General features: G+C 40.1%; 2 protein-coding genes across 3 annotated transcripts in view; one reads left to right on the forward strand and one right to left on the reverse strand.

Annotated features, from left to right (window-relative positions):
* The first annotated feature begins 345 nt into the window (after window positions 1-345).
* Window positions 346-8,880, forward strand: fgf16 (fibroblast growth factor 16). The gene is made up of 3 exons (XM_038299058.1): window positions 346-1,457; window positions 5,154-5,257; window positions 7,574-8,880. The coding sequence occupies exons 1-3, from the start codon at window positions 1,154-1,156 to the stop codon at window positions 7,817-7,819; spliced, it is 654 nt and encodes a 217-aa protein (XP_038154986.1). The 5' UTR covers window positions 346-1,153; the 3' UTR covers window positions 7,820-8,880.
* Window positions 8,881-11,439: 2,559 nt separating this feature from the next.
* The window catches only part of atrx (ATRX chromatin remodeler), a 55,800-nt gene continuing 51,162 nt past the window's right edge, over window positions 11,440-16,077 (reverse strand). The window contains exon 34 of one of the 2 annotated variants that reach the window (XM_038299152.1): window positions 11,440-13,070. In XM_038299152.1, the coding sequence (XP_038155080.1) occupies window positions 12,849-13,070 (222 nt within the window). In that variant the 3' untranslated portion in view covers window positions 11,440-12,848. The remainder of the gene's footprint in view (window positions 13,071-16,077) is intronic. The other variant, XM_038299153.1, reaches the window with a different exon arrangement.

Here is a 16,077-nt window from a genome sequence, read left to right on the forward strand (position 1 = left end):
AAGGGCCTGAGAAAAACTGCAAAAACCTTTTTTTATTTTAGAGTTCGCATACACCTAAATCACATGGCTAAAATATACATGACCATTTCTGATTTCCAAATTAGAAAAAGCTCTAAGAATACTTTAACAGGGAGCTCTAAATTTGATAGTTCACAGCTTAAAAAACGATTAAAAGTCATGGGAGATATCTCTTCAAAGACTAAAAATACAGCTCTTCATCACAGTCTGGATTGCATCCCTCCCTCCTTGCAGATGTCAGCGGTTTAAGCTGTTGGTTTTCTGGAGTTTACTGCGAACTTTGTGCGGAGGGTAAGAAAGCACCTGCTTCCAGTGAAGAGGTGGGGAAAACAGTCCGAGGAAAAGCTCCAACTTATACTGCTTGGGTCCTCAAACGTGCATGCAGGAGGTTGGATTAGTATGAGCGCGTGCAGGGGGCTCTTTGAGAGCCCTTTAGTGTAAATGTTACTTTTGCATGTTTACTTTCTTTTTTTTTTTCAGGATTCTGACCCAAAAGCCCAAATAGAAAAAAAAATACCCTGAGTGGTTAAAGAGGGGCTACTGAAGTTAGTGCTTATATATAAAGCCAGTCGTTCTATGTGTGTTTTAACCATGATAGTCTTCACATCTGCGTCGCACTTTAATGGACCACAGCGTGTTACCACATTTTTCTGCCACTGGAAGGGCGTTTCGGTTTTAACAGACAGCGGAAAACCACAAAGAGGGAAGACAATACATTCTGGAGACCTTTCTGCACATGGATTAAATTAACTGGAACATGAAAAAAAAAAAAACTTTATACCTGAAAGATCTTTGATCTAATTTGCATCATCAATCGCAAATGTTGGCCTGAAAGTTAGGATTAAGTAAAGCAAACTGATGCGCGTAAGAAGGGATGCCAGCCAGGCGTGGCTTGAATCTCAGTGTCCAATGTGAGAATGCGTGGGGAGTATGTATATATTAGAGTCTTTCCATTTGATAAACACAGATATTAAACCCATGATTATAGCAAAGGACTATCAATAAACTGAGAGGACTTCCCTGAGTTTGGAGGAGCGCGGCGCGCAGGGGACGCTCTTTTTTTTTCCTGGGTGCATGGACCGGACTTGTGTGTAAAACTTTTCTCCCTCCGCATCTCGCTGCTCATACATCTCAAATGCCTTCGCTTAATGTGACAGCTGTGCAAACGATGGCAGAGGTCGGGAGTTTGCTGGGGACGCTCGACTTGGATTTACAGACCTTCCCTGCGCTGGTAAGCGCACCCGTGCCGGAGACTCCGGTGGGGCTGAGCGAGCGGCTGGGGCAGATTGAGGGCAGGCTGCAGCAGGGGTCGCCCACAGATTTTGGCCACCTTAAGGGGATCCTAAGGCGGCGGCAGCTCTACTGCAGGACAGGCTTTCAGCTGGAGATATTCCCCAACGGCACAGTGCATGGGACAAGGCAGGACCACAGCAGATTTGGTGAGTTTCTTCAGGTCTTAGAATGAATGTAAAGGGGATGCGACTTATTTGAGTCAGGAAGATTTATTTTTCCCTGTTAATATCCAATTTTAAAAAGTGTTGTTTTTTTTAATGCTAATTATCTACTCAGTCACTATAATTTCTGGCATCTTGTATATTTATTGATTTTCATACATATAAAGGGAAAAGAGGCTCAAAACCTTCTAAAGTTTTGGAAAATATGAGGATCTAATAGTTTTATTTCTTAAAGAAAAAAAAAGCATATCTTCAAATCAGAGAAAGGTTCTTTGCTGCGGCGCATCATCCCCGGTGAACTCGCTCGTGCGCACTGTCCCTTCCGCGCGCAGCTAAGAAAGAGCCGCGCGGCTTTGTCCAAGAAAAAGAAGGAAAACATTGTGCGCGCCTGGTGCAGGTGTTTCAAAACACTGCAAACACGCGAGCGCGTGCGCGTGCACCTCACCTCGGGCAACTAGCTCTAAGACGTGCGCGCGCCTGTCCCCTCCTTCTGATAAATTGAGCCTGTTAATAGGCAGACTATCTCCACATGTTTGGAGCCACAGCTGTTGTTTTCTCGCGAGGCCACAGCTCGGGGGTCACCTGTGAAATGAGGGGCGCTTAAAGGGGCTGGGGTCACAGGGAAGAGGCGCGCACATGTCCCGGCGCCGCATGTGTCACAGGTGCGGGCCGCGCGGCTCGCTCGCCGCGGGACAGAATAACTCCAAATTAAACCGTGACCACCGCGGAATTCAAGCTACGGTTTAATGTTCATGCTTGAGCCAAAAAACAAGTCGGTGTTTTACAGGGGATGGGTGGTCCGCGTGCTTGTCTCTGTCTGGCTTCACTTAAAGTTAAAGAAAAAAAAAGGGAATGAAAATGCAAGGTCGTCCTCAGAGCGCCAAGCTAGAGGAGGCTTTGATTAGAGGGATATGAAACACACTCTCTTAAAGAAAAAAAGAATAAAAAATAAAATAGAGGGATGATCTCTGTCATCTTTTGGCATCTGATGAGGTCGAGGACATGGAGGCCAGGTGGCTGGATGAGCCTGCATCTGCCAAGCATAGCAGCCAGCTGGATCCTCTCTGACTAACGCATCACAACAACCAGTGGCTTTTAATTTTACCACTTGTTTTCCTGCCTTTGAAGTAGACTTCACTCTACCCATCCTCAAGCTTCATTTAAGTGGAAATCCATCAGACTAAAGAAGATCTCATGTCATTACGATGCACCAAAAAGATGCAGTTAAAGGAGAGGTGGTGCAAAGGCATAGAAATCAGTCAGAATGTCCTAAGCTATATAATATGTACAATAATACTGACTTTAAATATGATACAGAACTCTTATTTATTTAATTATTCTGCTTCTGATCTAGCATCATTGAACTTTAAGTCCAGAAACTACTTCTTGCCCCCCTAAGAAATGGCCCCTTATAGTCTCCAAATGTTGAAAAGGAAAGAAAAGAAGCAATTGGTTTGTGATTAAATATTTAAATGTGAAATCTATTCTTATCTTATGTAACTTCCACATCTTAGCTGGTAATGTTCTTTAACAATGTCATCTCTTAGTTTTAAAAAGCAAACTTAATTGACTAGTTTTAGCATTAGTGTAAACCAGCTAAGGCACATTGGTGCCAAAATCGTAACATTTGTCATTTTTGTTTTTTTCCTAAATCTATTCCAACAACTTTGCAGCAACACATGCCCTCTGATAGTCACAGATAAAATGCATCATTCATTGTCAGTGACTGAGTTGGGGTTGAAAACACATCTTGCAAGTTTGGCTTTAAAGATATTGTGGAGAATTTTTAAAAAGACCTGCCCTCTCCACTTAAAACAAAAATGCACGTGCAAGAGCGTGCACAATCCCATTTCCTCTCGTGCATGCCCTGTTTAAAATGTGCTGTTCTCCTAGCTCATACAAGCTTACTTTTTCACGTACAACAGGGATTATATAGTGGACTGACAATTAGGAGGACCAATTATTTAGATGATCCACCCGGAAATAAAACATCGTCCTCTATACCTTTAAGAAATGGCCACTTAGTAAGTCTCCAATGTTAAAAAGGAAAGCAGTTGGTTTGTGATTAAATCATTAAATGTAAAATCTATTCTAATATCTTATATAACTTCCACACCTTAGCTGATAATGTTAATTAATATTGTCATCTCTTTGTTTTAAAAAAGCAATCTTAATAGGCTAGTTTCAGTTTAGAATTTGCACTATTATAAACCAGCTAAGGCACAATGTAACAAAGACAGTAACAATGTCTGTCTTTTTTTATGTATTCCAACAACATAGCAGCAAAACAGACTCTGATAATCACAGATAAAATTCATCATTCATCGTCAGTGACAGACTCAGGGTTGAAAACCCATCTTGCACAATTGACTTAAAGCATCAGCATTGTCGCTAAACCAGCTAATAGGAACACATTTACCCAAATAATGAGAGACTTTTTGGAAATTTTGGCTTATAAACCTTTATTTCTAACAATCAAAGCTAATATTTGTCATTCGCTAGTAACAGCTACGTTAAGATTAAGAGCTAACCTTGCTAGCAACTATGACTTTAGCATTGTCCCTTAACCAGCTAAAACATAAATAACCAACGTTGGGGTCGTGACCTTGATCAACAAGCATGGGGTGTTAAGAATCACCTCAGAAACTGAACTAAATGATTAACATGTAGTTGAAGTGCTAAAAGAACCTACAGCATCACTAAAATTAGACAAAACAACTATTTTGGTTGTTCATGCTGTTTGTAATAATCATTACATCCGTCGCTATTTGATTCTGTAGAAATGTTTGTTTACCAAACCAATGATTGGGATCATACTTTGGCTCTGATACCAATTTGAAGGCCAGAAGCTGAAAGGTTTGGTCATCTCTAAACCGGAGGTCTTCAACAGGGGGTCTGTGACCCCTAGGGAGTTACTGCATGGGGGCTGCGAAAGTTTTGGTTGATTAGACTTTTTTTTAGTATTCCCCCTGCAATTTTTTCCACTAATTGAAATGTCTTTAAATAAACATCAACATGAATTCACCACACTGCAGTAAACAGATTAATGGAGGCAGAAGATGTCTTTCAGTCATCAATGCACACATTCAGCGACACAGGAGCTCTTTTAAGCTGGGCACCGTTTCCTTCACAACACCTGTCCCATCAACCAGGAATCATAATCAGAATTACTTTAATAATCCCAGGGAGAAATTACTTTAATTACATTACTCTATCTGTAATAGAGTGACTATAGGAGCAGTTTGATATATCACAATTTCATACAATATATAATTAGGGGGTCCCCGTTCCATCTCGCCATGAGTTTGGGGTCCTTGGCCTGGAAAACATTGAAGACCCCTGATCTGAACAGAAACATAAAATGTTTCTTAACTTATACTAAGAAGGTTGACATATTAATTTAAAACACACAGTTCAAACATACCAGTAATACGGTTGTGGCGAACTTAACCAACACATTGAGCTGAATTCATACGAAAATGTTGCCATAGGATTAGTTCATATTTACAATAAACTATTAACCAAACTAATGAGCTCAATTAATATTTAAATAATTCCAATCAGACCATCAGCTTAGTGTGCAGAACAGAAACAACTTGTAGAAGTTTGGGCCGCCTCCTGAATTATTACAGTGAGTCTGTGGGCTTCTGTTGATTTATTGGTGTGTGTTTTTGACCGCAGGTATCCTGGAATTCATCAGCCTGGCAGTGGGGCTGGTCAGCATCAGAGGGGTGGATGCTGGACTCTACCTGGGCATGAATGAGAAAGGAGAGCTCTATGGATCGGTGAGTTCCTTTCACTCCTCCACTAACGGATAAAAAACAGGGGCTCAGTTTATACAAACCAAATCGCTGTCTGGTTTCCTCAACCTTTTCTATGTCCGAATTTTGTATTCCCATTTATTGGTATCTTAAGGGCAATTTTAAAGCATAAATACTTGATTTGAATAATATTAATTTGGTTTCTATGATTTTTTTGGTTTTAAATCAGAATCATCAAAAAATAAAAAACATAGTAAACTGGATTATTTAAGCTAGTATATTTTTCCATATTCATTTCGTTTTTCAACCTTATCCATTAGACTTTCAAGGCTGTCTATGAACCGCATGGTTTTATAATACACCATGTTCTTGTCGTTGCTTTAAAGACTAATAGTTTTTTTAATGGAAACATAGCTTTTTTTATTATTTCACTCCCATGCAGCTGATGGTAAAACCACAGCAAGACAAAACAAGCATGTGTTTCTCCTCATGCTTGTTCTTTATCTGCAGGGGTTCAAGGAAGAAACAGCTTTACGATACAGACCCAGTGTCTTCCTTTGGTGTTGTTTTTTTTTTATATGCCAAAGTTTCACATAGAGACAGAAAGGTCTGCACTCAGTCTAATTTTGTCCAAACTTCCACCTCCCTGTTCTGTGCACTTCCTCCTTCATCACACATACCTGTAGACAGAGAGATAGGGAAAGGGAGGAGATAAAAGCAATGGAAGGGGAAGTATGTCAGCGTTATCCTGTATCAGGTGTCCCGGGGCCATACCTGGGGGCCTGCTTTGGGGCTGCCCTGGCTCTCAGCTTTTTAAGAGGCTACTTTTAAGCAGGCCATTATGCTGGAAGTGCAGATATTGTTACTGCAGGTTATTGTAGTCTGGCATCCAGGGAGGTTGGGGAGGTGGGGGTTGACCCTGAGAGTAGTGGGTGGATGATGGTTTGGAGGAGTAATTGCACACCTGACTGAGTCACCTGACTGACAGAAGGGGAGATTTAGACATGTCTGTCTGAAAAACAGAGGCCAGGAAGTGGAGGTGGAATTTTTTTTTCTTTAGAGGGGGGGGTGAACAGGTAGAGGGATGCTTCCGCCCTCACATGCACCAGACCTTGGCGAGCTTTTTGATCCAATGAGATGTTTGTGTGTGTGTGTCAGGCTGGAGCTGGCCCAGTCATGTGCCCTTTAGGCTGTGTTTACAGACAACAGCCTTCCTGCAAAGAGCAGCCAAGCACAGCCTGAGAGCCAATCATCGAGACTGCTTCTAAAGTCCTGTAGAAGTGCGGAGTTGTAAAAAGCAAGAAGGGCAGCATAGAGAAACTGGCTGCCCTGATGTCTGTCATGTTCCTCAGCCTGCTCACCTGCTAAACCTGCAGCCATGCTCTTGTTGCTCTGTCGGTGAACACTAAAACAATCCGGAAAAATGATTCGCCATCCCCAGAGAGAGCTCTGCAGGCCTGAGGAGTGACGAGTAAAGTGAAAAGCTGCATGTAATGACTTCCTCTCTTTAGTCATAACGAGGTCAAACGAATACTTGTTAAAGGCATTACAACCAACTGCATGTAAATGGGATTTTCTGAGTTTCTGCTACAAAGAATGATGCATATTAAAAAGAAAAATCTGTAAAGCGCACCAAATTTTTTTTCTCCAACATTTTTTTTCTGAGCTTTGCTCTTTCCCCAAGTCTGGAAATTAAAGGAAGATGGCTCCACTTCCGATTGTTCCAAAAATAATGCAGATCAAAGAAAAGGCTCAGGGAGACTTTGGAGGAGGTGCACAGATCCACAGCGTTAGTGGGCATATCTGTCAACAGGACGGCGCTTAGCTAACATCTAGCTTTTATAGAAGAAGGAGTTAATTAGATTCAATGTGTGACATTTGGTATTCAGTACCATGGGATCACAATCTTTCTAGTAAAAGATGGTGGTGGCAGCATCATGCTGTGGGAAGGCTTTTTTTCAGCAGAGACAGGGATACTTGGTGAAGCTAATTAAAAGGGAAATGAGACGCAGAGAGGATATTTTGCTTTCCTACAGAACAATGTAACATTCAGGCAGGGCTAATATTTAACTAATTTAATGAAAGCAAATTCATGGTCCAGTTAAAACATAAACGCAATTTAAAAACTTTGGCATAACTTCAAAATTAATGTTCACAGATGTTCTCCTTATAACATTTTTGGAAAATGCCACTAAAAACCATAAATCTGTTTCATTTACTTATCAATTTCATATAAAATCTCAATAAAATACATCAAAGCAGGAAGAAGTAACTATTTTAACTATAGATGGTCATTTTTGTCCGTCCTAATGAGCTAACCTCTTGTTTCGTGTCCTGCAGAGCAAGCTTACAGCAGAATGCGTGTTCAGGGAGCAGTTTGAGGAGAACTGGTACAACACGTATGCTTCCACGCTCTACAAGCACACAGACACGGGACGCTTCTACTATGTGGCGTTAAACAAGGACGGCTCGCCCAGGGAGGGCGGCAGGACTAAGAAACACCAGAAACTCACCCACTTCTTGCCTCGGCCGGTGGAGATCGAGAAGATCCCTCAGGCGTACAGAGACGTGTTCCAGTACAGGTGACCAGCGCTCCCACTGGGAGAACTGGTTACAACTGGAGTCCCAGAGACAAACAAGGACGAAGAGGAGGAAGATTAGAGAAGGGGGGAAGGTGTCGTGGACATTCTGGATGGTGTGCAGAACTGTTTACCCCTGAGCTCACATCGAGGTCATGTGACCAGGACATAAACGATAAACTCGGTCCTGGGTGCCTCTCATCCGCCTCGGCTTTGGACTTCAGCTAAATGCTTCCTCTGTGGAGGACTGAGCAGTTTGGGGTCAACCAGAAAGGTCAAAAAAGATGCAAGGGGTTGATTTTTGTGTAGAGACTTAAATGACATTCTTCAGCACACAGAGAGGGGGGATCCTTGTGTGCATTTTAAAGCACAAACCTGAAAAACTAAACCTGGAGGCTAAGAGACCTCCAGGAAGTTCCATTCAGGAGTGCTGCAGATATTTCTGATATCATACAAGAAGGGTTAGGCTTGCTTAGTTTGGTATATTCAGGTACTTTAAAATCTGTACGCAGATAAAAAACTATTACTAGTCGAATGTCAAAGATGGAAAATGAGGGTAACATCTCTGCCATGACTGTAGGACTGATGAAGCACTTACCTAAACATCCAAAGCCCCAGCTGAGGGTCTGGTCTCAACCTAAACATCTCATTTAAATGAGTAAATTTGGGGCGTAAGCACTTCACCAACTGCGGTTTAAAGGAGCAACAGATACATTTGGTTCAGAGCTGGCGACTTGTAATGTTCAGAGTGCCTTGAACATTATTAAAGAAAAAGAAATGCAAGCATCTGAGGTGTACATATGGGTGTTCCTATTTATGAGAGGTACAATATATTTATTTTCTACATATAAAGTATAAATCTATATATTTATTTATTGCAGAGTTTATTTTGTAATGAACGTGAAGACAAATGGACTGCTACTGAAATGAGGCAAACGGAAACAAAAAGATTGGAGAACTGCAACATGACAATAAAATTGTCCTGCTTTGGAGAACTTATTGTGAGAGGCCGTTCTTGCTTGGATTAAAGTGTGATGTACCAATTAAAACCAGATGTATAATATATGACTTAGTGTTTGTTTCATATTTTCAGACAGTTATCTCAAGGTTCCTATGCATTTTATTTTGGGTCAAGAATATTATTTTAATGCATTAAATCTCATGTAGGCACTAGTTTACACATTTAAAATATGACACTAATTTAGAAACCAAACAAAGAACAATAATATATGCAAAATGCTCTTTTTTTATTAATATAATTTAATTTATTAAAGAGAAAAAAAGTTACCGTCTTCCTTAACCCTTTAAAGCCTGATCCAATAAAAAATAAAAAAAACAGAAAATCCCTTATTTTTGGTTTGAAGTCCTTATTTGGCCTTTTAACAAAATATGTAAAAAGAATATTATTAATTGATATTAATAATTTATTACTATGCGATAAGTCAAGATTATTTTTTGTGTAGTCTTCTACTGGCTGTTATCAGGTATATCTGATTGTGTACAATAGGATTTTGAGCAAAGTTTTTACCATTAAATTATGCAAAGGTGTCAGACGCAAAACATTTCAGAAACTGTATGTATCAAATATGATACATTTGGCATTACAGGGTCAAGAGATTGATGAGAAAACGTCATTGATCTCTCCTAAGGCATACAGGTGACAAAGACATGTGGACATCATCTAAAGAACGGGAGGCTTCTGCCATCTCAGTCAAGGTCAGTTTATTCAATAAAAAAAAAAAAGAGACTGGGCAGATTTATCAGATCTATTGCAGACTTCCATCTCGCCTTTATAAATAAATCAGAATTAGAAAGAAGCATTTTGTGCTTCCTTTAAGTGCCATTTTTTTCAAATGCAGCACGGAAGCGAAAGAAAAGAAATCTGTGAGGGGAAAATTAAATTTAACAAGTAAAAGATGAATGGTTTCCAGGATGGTAAGTCTGTATTTGTTAAAGATTTTCAGTTGGAGCTAAAGAACAGCTGACATTATGGTAGCCATGTCCAAAAGTAGGAGGAAACATCTGGGACAAAAGGTATTTTTGCCCCAAACTCTTTCCAGGACTCATATTTCTACTTGAAGAGAATGCTAAAGATTTTCCCATACTTACCCAGGCAATGGAAATACAGAAATCAAAGTTTGCACCTTTCGGGGGGGGGGGTTCAATACTGTGGTAGAAGCCTTGTTATCTGGTGCTATAAATGGCATCTGGTTGTGATGTTCCTTTGAGCTTTCTCTCACTGCAATGTAACAAGTCATACCAGATTAAAAACATGCCTATTCCTGCTAAAAGACATCAAACTAAATGTCAGTAAAGGAACATGCACTCGATTGTTTCCCAGGGGGGGAAAACTGTTTCAATTTCGTGCTAGTTTGCCCTCATAAACCCCTCAATAGTAAGACTCATATTATGAAGCGATACACACAGGCTTCCTGTCTCCTCAAGCTTTGGCAGAGATACATCCAGCGTACAAAATCAGATTGCAACTGGATCCCAGCTTCTAATTGGCTTTACACATCAGCATGGATTAGCCCCGGTGATTGGCTGTTCACAGCAGGGGCCTCTCAGATGCTGCAGATTTACTTTTTTTTTAAATTCCAAACGGACAGAAGCAGCTGCCCTCTGTGCCGCGGACCTGAGCTGGTGGTGGTGATCTCGGGCCGAGATAGGATGGGATCAACATTTCAACATCTGCAATAGTTGTAATGTTTCCCTTTACTGGCAGATATGAGTACACTGCAAGAGCAAGCTCTCCCAGGGGGGGGAGGGAATGGAAAAGTCAAAGACATTCAGGGGGAAAACCCTGGCAGACCGAGAAATGAAAACAATACCGGGCGAAAGGGAAAAATACATGAAAGATGGACAGGAGGAGAGAGCTGGACACATTAGAGGACAGTGCGTCAGGATGTAGGGCGTGTTTGATGCAAGAGCTTTCAAATTACACTCCTAACATTTATTTCTGCAGAACCATTTGTTTTTAAGCTTACTTTATCTCATTACTACAGGGTTTATACATGAATGAGTAACTCTTATTTAATGCTTTTCAATGCTCTGCAAAATCCTTCGTCATATCTTCACCGTGGACAGGCTGCAGCCATGTCCCGAGTTCTTTTTGCACCACTTTGGTTCAAATTTGCATTTTTCCCCCCATTCTCTAGCCTTTTCTCCACCTCAAGCTTCTGTTCTGAAGCTATTTTAATGCCACAATTATATTTAATGAATTTTAATGCCAATTAAGGCCTTAATTAAAATAATTTAATGACTTAATACAGGGTTTCCGAGGGTCATTAAAAATCATTGTACATTTCAGCTAAAAAGCTTCACAAAGATTCAAGCTTCTAATGCTGAACTAACGCTGGACTAGAGGAAGGAAACTGGCTTTTAAAAATAAATCTGTTATCAGTTTAATGTAAAATATTGTAACTGAAAGACAAAGAATTTAATTAAATATCTGGAGGAATAATTTCACTATTTCATTCACTTTTTATTTTTTACACCATTCCATGTTTATTTTCGATACTTATTTAAACCTGGAAAGTGATATGAGCAAGTTCCGGACTTTAAAAGGTTATGAAGGAAACCTAGAGATACAAGAATCAGTAATTAGTCAAAAACAGTTATCTGATAAATTTTCTCACTTTTCTTTTTTTAATTGTAAAGAAATGAAACACAGGAAGAACAGAAATGATGATGGAGGAACTGAAACTGCAACCCAGACAGTCCTCCAGGAGATATGCAGACAGCTGCCCCTGTATATAAGCAAGACTCCCACACATTTCTCCTTGTTTTGGTCACTTTATTAAATGTTATATTAAATACTTATGAAGATTATAGCAGTCAATGAATGGCAAATTATATTTGTATCTGCTAAAGTGAGAACATTCTTCAATAAGGGGCAAAGCAACTTCATTTATAAAAACGCAGCTTGTGCAAACATAGAAATCAACAGGGTTGGTGACAAAAGTCCACCATCAACTTTGCTGAACGGCGACACCGATTTGAGCTCATAGAAGAAAGAACGTGTCAAAGCAGAATACAAGTCGTCTTGGAACAGGGGCAGACTCACAAAGCACTGGACCAAAACCAGAAGAACTCCAGTCGATCGCTCCTCCTCCGTCTATACAGACATTGATATTTAAAAACGTCAAACACGGGTTTGGAGCGATGGACCGAGCTGGAAAGGTTGTGCTTCGTGAGACGCCGGGGGAAATCAACGCAGGTGAAAACAGGAAAAAAAAAACGACCCCCAACAATGAATGAGCAGGAACACGCAGTGCTATGCTAGGCAACACGTAACAATAAGAATGATGTTACAAAAAAAGTCATCGGAGCCGGCAGGCAGTTCTGGATGACAAGCTTTTCTTTTTTTCCTATTTTTATTTTTTTTTTCCAGCAACGACTAATGTAAACACATAAAAGCGGAATAGAAAATATTCACAACAAAATGTCAAATTTTTACAGAGATTCTTTTAGGAAACCATATAAGGCCATATTCTTCCTATTTTGTTGCCTTTTTAAGCATCTTCTACCTCCTGAAATAAGCAGGACTTTGCAGCTGTTCTAGTTTGTTAGGTAATTGGTGAGGAACAATTAACAATATCAGAGCTCGTTTTGTTTTGTAGTTCTGCAATCAATGGTTCTGGTCCCACTTGGATGTTGGTAGGCATTCAAAACTGTATAAAAACTGAGTTTAAATAACACGGAAACCCTTTTTGAAGGGGAAAACAATACAATGCTGAACAGCATTGAGGGGGTAAAACAGGTTTGTTAAATACATAAAAAAGTGATTCTACCGAACTTGAATAACATAAATGCGGTATTTACATCTCTCTTCCCCCCGCTCAAACTTTTAAACAAACCTTAAACACAGTCATGTATACATTATATTTACTGTCTCTCAGTGAATCACAACACTATTCGATCCGAGGCCCCCGGCAGACAGCTTTCAGTGGTCTCACAGTAAGTTTGTCACAGACAGTGGGGGTGGGCGGGGCCAGATAGCCGACTCGTGGGATCAGGGAGGGCCCTGATCTGACCTACATGCCCTGTGAGGGGCCCGGGTTCTTGCCGTCGCTCTGATTGCCGCCCATGCCGTGGAGGCGCTGGTAAAGCCCCAGCAGGTTCATCTGGTTCATCCCGCCTGCCATCATGCCGTTCTGCAGGGCCAGCTGGTTCAGGTAGGTGGCCTGGTTGGCCATGGCCAGTTGTTGCTCCTGCACCTTTCTGTTGGTGATCAGCTTCTGTACGTACATCATCAGCTGGGGAAACAGACAGAACACCCAGTTTCAATTTACAGATATAAGAAGATGAGAGAAGCCCAAATGCGGTTCATAGTATTCTGGTTGCAACATGCGACGAGTCACGGACTTTTAACTCTTGAGTCATATTTTTTTTTTTATGTTGGATTTTGTGTAGCATGTCTATACAAAATTTTTCATAATATAAATGTGAGAAGTTCAGCATACATTTCTATTCAGAATCAATTTGCTTAGTTAAGGACTCATTATGCTTGATGAATGTACAATCCACGTGGAAAATGAGCCGTTAACCACAATTACCCCATTTCCACTACCCTTGAAAAACCGGTCCAAGCTCAGTAACTGAGATAACTTATCGTGTTTAAATTTAAAGCAAACAGAACTGAACCGAGCTAGACACAACCGGACCGCACTAACTGCAGACCAGTTCCAGGGGTGGGCTCGGCTCGGTTCTCTGATAACAAGAGCACATGAGCAGAACGCGTCATCTCCGTCTGGCTGCACATCCTGATTCACACTCCATTCCAGTAGTTGGCGGTAATACCCCTCCAGAAACAGAAGAAGAAGAACGACTTCTTCTTCAACTATAAACAACAATCAAAATCTTCTCCACGCAACATTTTAAATAATGTCATTTAAACAATTACACCGAAGTACAGCAATAATAATCAAGCATAACTTTCTGAATGTGACGCGCGCCGCCATTTTGATTTGCTTGATTCCCTCCTTCTTGTGCTTTATTTCCTCCTTTAATACTGACAGTAATACCGCAGATCGTCACTAGGAGGCGAGGAGTCGAGGAACCGAGATAGCGTGATGTGTAAACGGTCATCAGAACCGAGCTCGGCCTGGTTAACTGATCAGAGCTCGGACCGGTCTCGGCATGGATCGGTTTTTCAAGGGTAGTGTAAATGGGGTAAATGTCTGCAGCATTTATGCTTTGTGCTCTTTGTGGAAAACTCCTGGAAACAAATGACTGTTACTGGACGACATAATTTGGTTGGTGATATTTATGAGCTAAATCACAGTATCTCTAGATGTTTACTTGTGCAAACCTCTCGCCAGCAGGTGCTGCTGCTCGCTTGCCAGGTTTTACGCAGATCTGTTGGCGTAGATACATTTTCCTAGGTGCGTAAATTCTGTCCATGTGGAGGAGCTTGGAAGCTCAAAATTATGCAACTTCATGACGCAGACCTCGCAGATGCGTCAAGCATAAATCAAGCCTCACTGCAAGTCTTCATCAGCTTGAGACCCCCAGAGAAAGATTCAGGATTCTGTCTTGCAGCAAGCTGAACCGCTTTTACACCTTTATTTTCTTATTCTTTGTTCAGATCAACTCACCAGCTTCCCAATGCCGATTCCCTATATCAAAGGATAATACTGCCACTACCATGTCTCATAGTAAAGATGGTGTTCAGAGTGATGTGCTGTTAGTTTTGCACCACAAAGACCAAAATGTTCAGCTTTTAGTGTCATCTGATTGAAGCCCCTTCTTACACCTGTCTGCTTTGAGCTGTCCAAGCCGTAAACTTGACATCTTGTGGCTTTTTTCTTGCCATTCTTAACTACAACTCTTGTTTTTGTTAAGCCAGCCAATAAGATTTGCCCTGCTGGACATTTTCTTCCACGTCATTGTTTAATGAATTTAAGTGTCCTTCAAACTCTTAACAACTCAGGGTGAAGACCAGGAAACAAAGTCTGACTAAAGAACGCTTACCCTTATTGAGATACGGTATTTGCATAAAGCCAAAATCAAAAATATCAGAAAATCTAGAGGATGAAAATCATCTCATAAAATGAACATGACTCCAGCAAACCACATTTGTTTACATTTTTTGCTTCATTTAACACAACAGCTTTCTCATCAAAGACTTTGTTTGTTAATAATTGATCTAATTTAAACAGCTTTACAGAAACCTGGCTGCAGCAAGAGGTCTATTAGCATAAATGAGTCAAATCCTTTTAGCGATTTCAATTTTCACATTGCCCAACATTCTGTAGCAGGAGTAGCTACAAACTTTCAGTCCAATTTGTCTATTCTTCTAAAGCCAATTAATAATTAAAATTCTTTGAAACATTTAACTCTTGTGCAAATTATTTTTTTAGATGAAGTCCCAACAAAATGATCTAAGGAAGTATTCCCTCTGATATCCAACCCAACTTTAGATAACATTAACATACCACTAGTACAGGGACATGAGTGGCATAATTTTAGGGTGTTATTAAACTTTTGCTTGACAAAACCTTCAAATTAACTAAAATTCTTTGGAAAAGAAGCTTAAGTGTTACCTGTGGAGGACCATAAGCATCAGTGCTTAGGCCGATTCTCTTCACTATATATATTCTATATATATATATTCTTTCAATTAGTAAACTTATCAGACAGCATGGGTTTCATTAACGCAATTTTGCTGATAAACATAACCCATTACATAGATTACAGACTTACCTGAAGGACAAAACCAAATTTGCTGTTCTTAAACTTCATCTAGATGCCTTTTGGTTAGCCTCCGTTAATAATGTAAAATATGTTTTATTTTTTAGCATGACCGGTCAGTTAAATTTCATGTTAAACAGTTTTCTAAAATGTGAAGTTACATTATAAAACTCATCCATAAATCGGATAGTTCAAGGCAGGATTTTTGTAATTCTTTACTATTAGGAAGTCCACAAACTACACGAAAAGCCTTCAGTTGCAGGTTAAATAAAAGTAAAAGATCATATTTCCCCCTTTTTTTTTAGCTTCTCTTCATTGGCTTCCGTTCAAATCTAGAATACAATTTAAAATTCTACCTCTCAAGTATATAGCTCTAAACTAGGATGCATCTTAAATAAGATACCTGCTTGTTTCTTATGTTCCCAACAAATCACTTCACTCTCAATCTGCAGGTTACTAGTGGTTCCAAGAATTTCTAAAAGTCCAATATGAGGCAGATCTTTTGGTTATCAGGCTCACCAGTTTTAATTGGTCTACTTTAAGGACCAGGTATTAAAACTATTTTTTTAA

Source organism: Cyprinodon tularosa, unplaced genomic scaffold (genome assembly GCF_016077235.1).
Source record: "Cyprinodon tularosa strain WSP-4 unplaced genomic scaffold, ASM1607723v1 ctg42, whole genome shotgun sequence".
NCBI classification, from domain to species: Eukaryota; Metazoa; Chordata; class Actinopteri; order Cyprinodontiformes; family Cyprinodontidae; genus Cyprinodon; species Cyprinodon tularosa.

Bases quoted from the DNA above. Each gene is read 5' to 3' on its own strand.
- fgf16 (XM_038299058.1), top strand. From the start codon at position 1,154: ATGCCTTCGCTTAATGTGACAGCTGTGCAAACGATGGCAGAGGTCGGG. The intron at 1,458-5,153 runs GTGAGTTTCTTC...TTTTGACCGCAG, and splicing joins GCAGGACCACAGCAGATTTG to GTATCCTGGAATTCATCAGC. The intron at 5,258-7,573 runs GTGAGTTCCTTT...CGTGTCCTGCAG, and splicing joins AAGGAGAGCTCTATGGATCG to AGCAAGCTTACAGCAGAATG.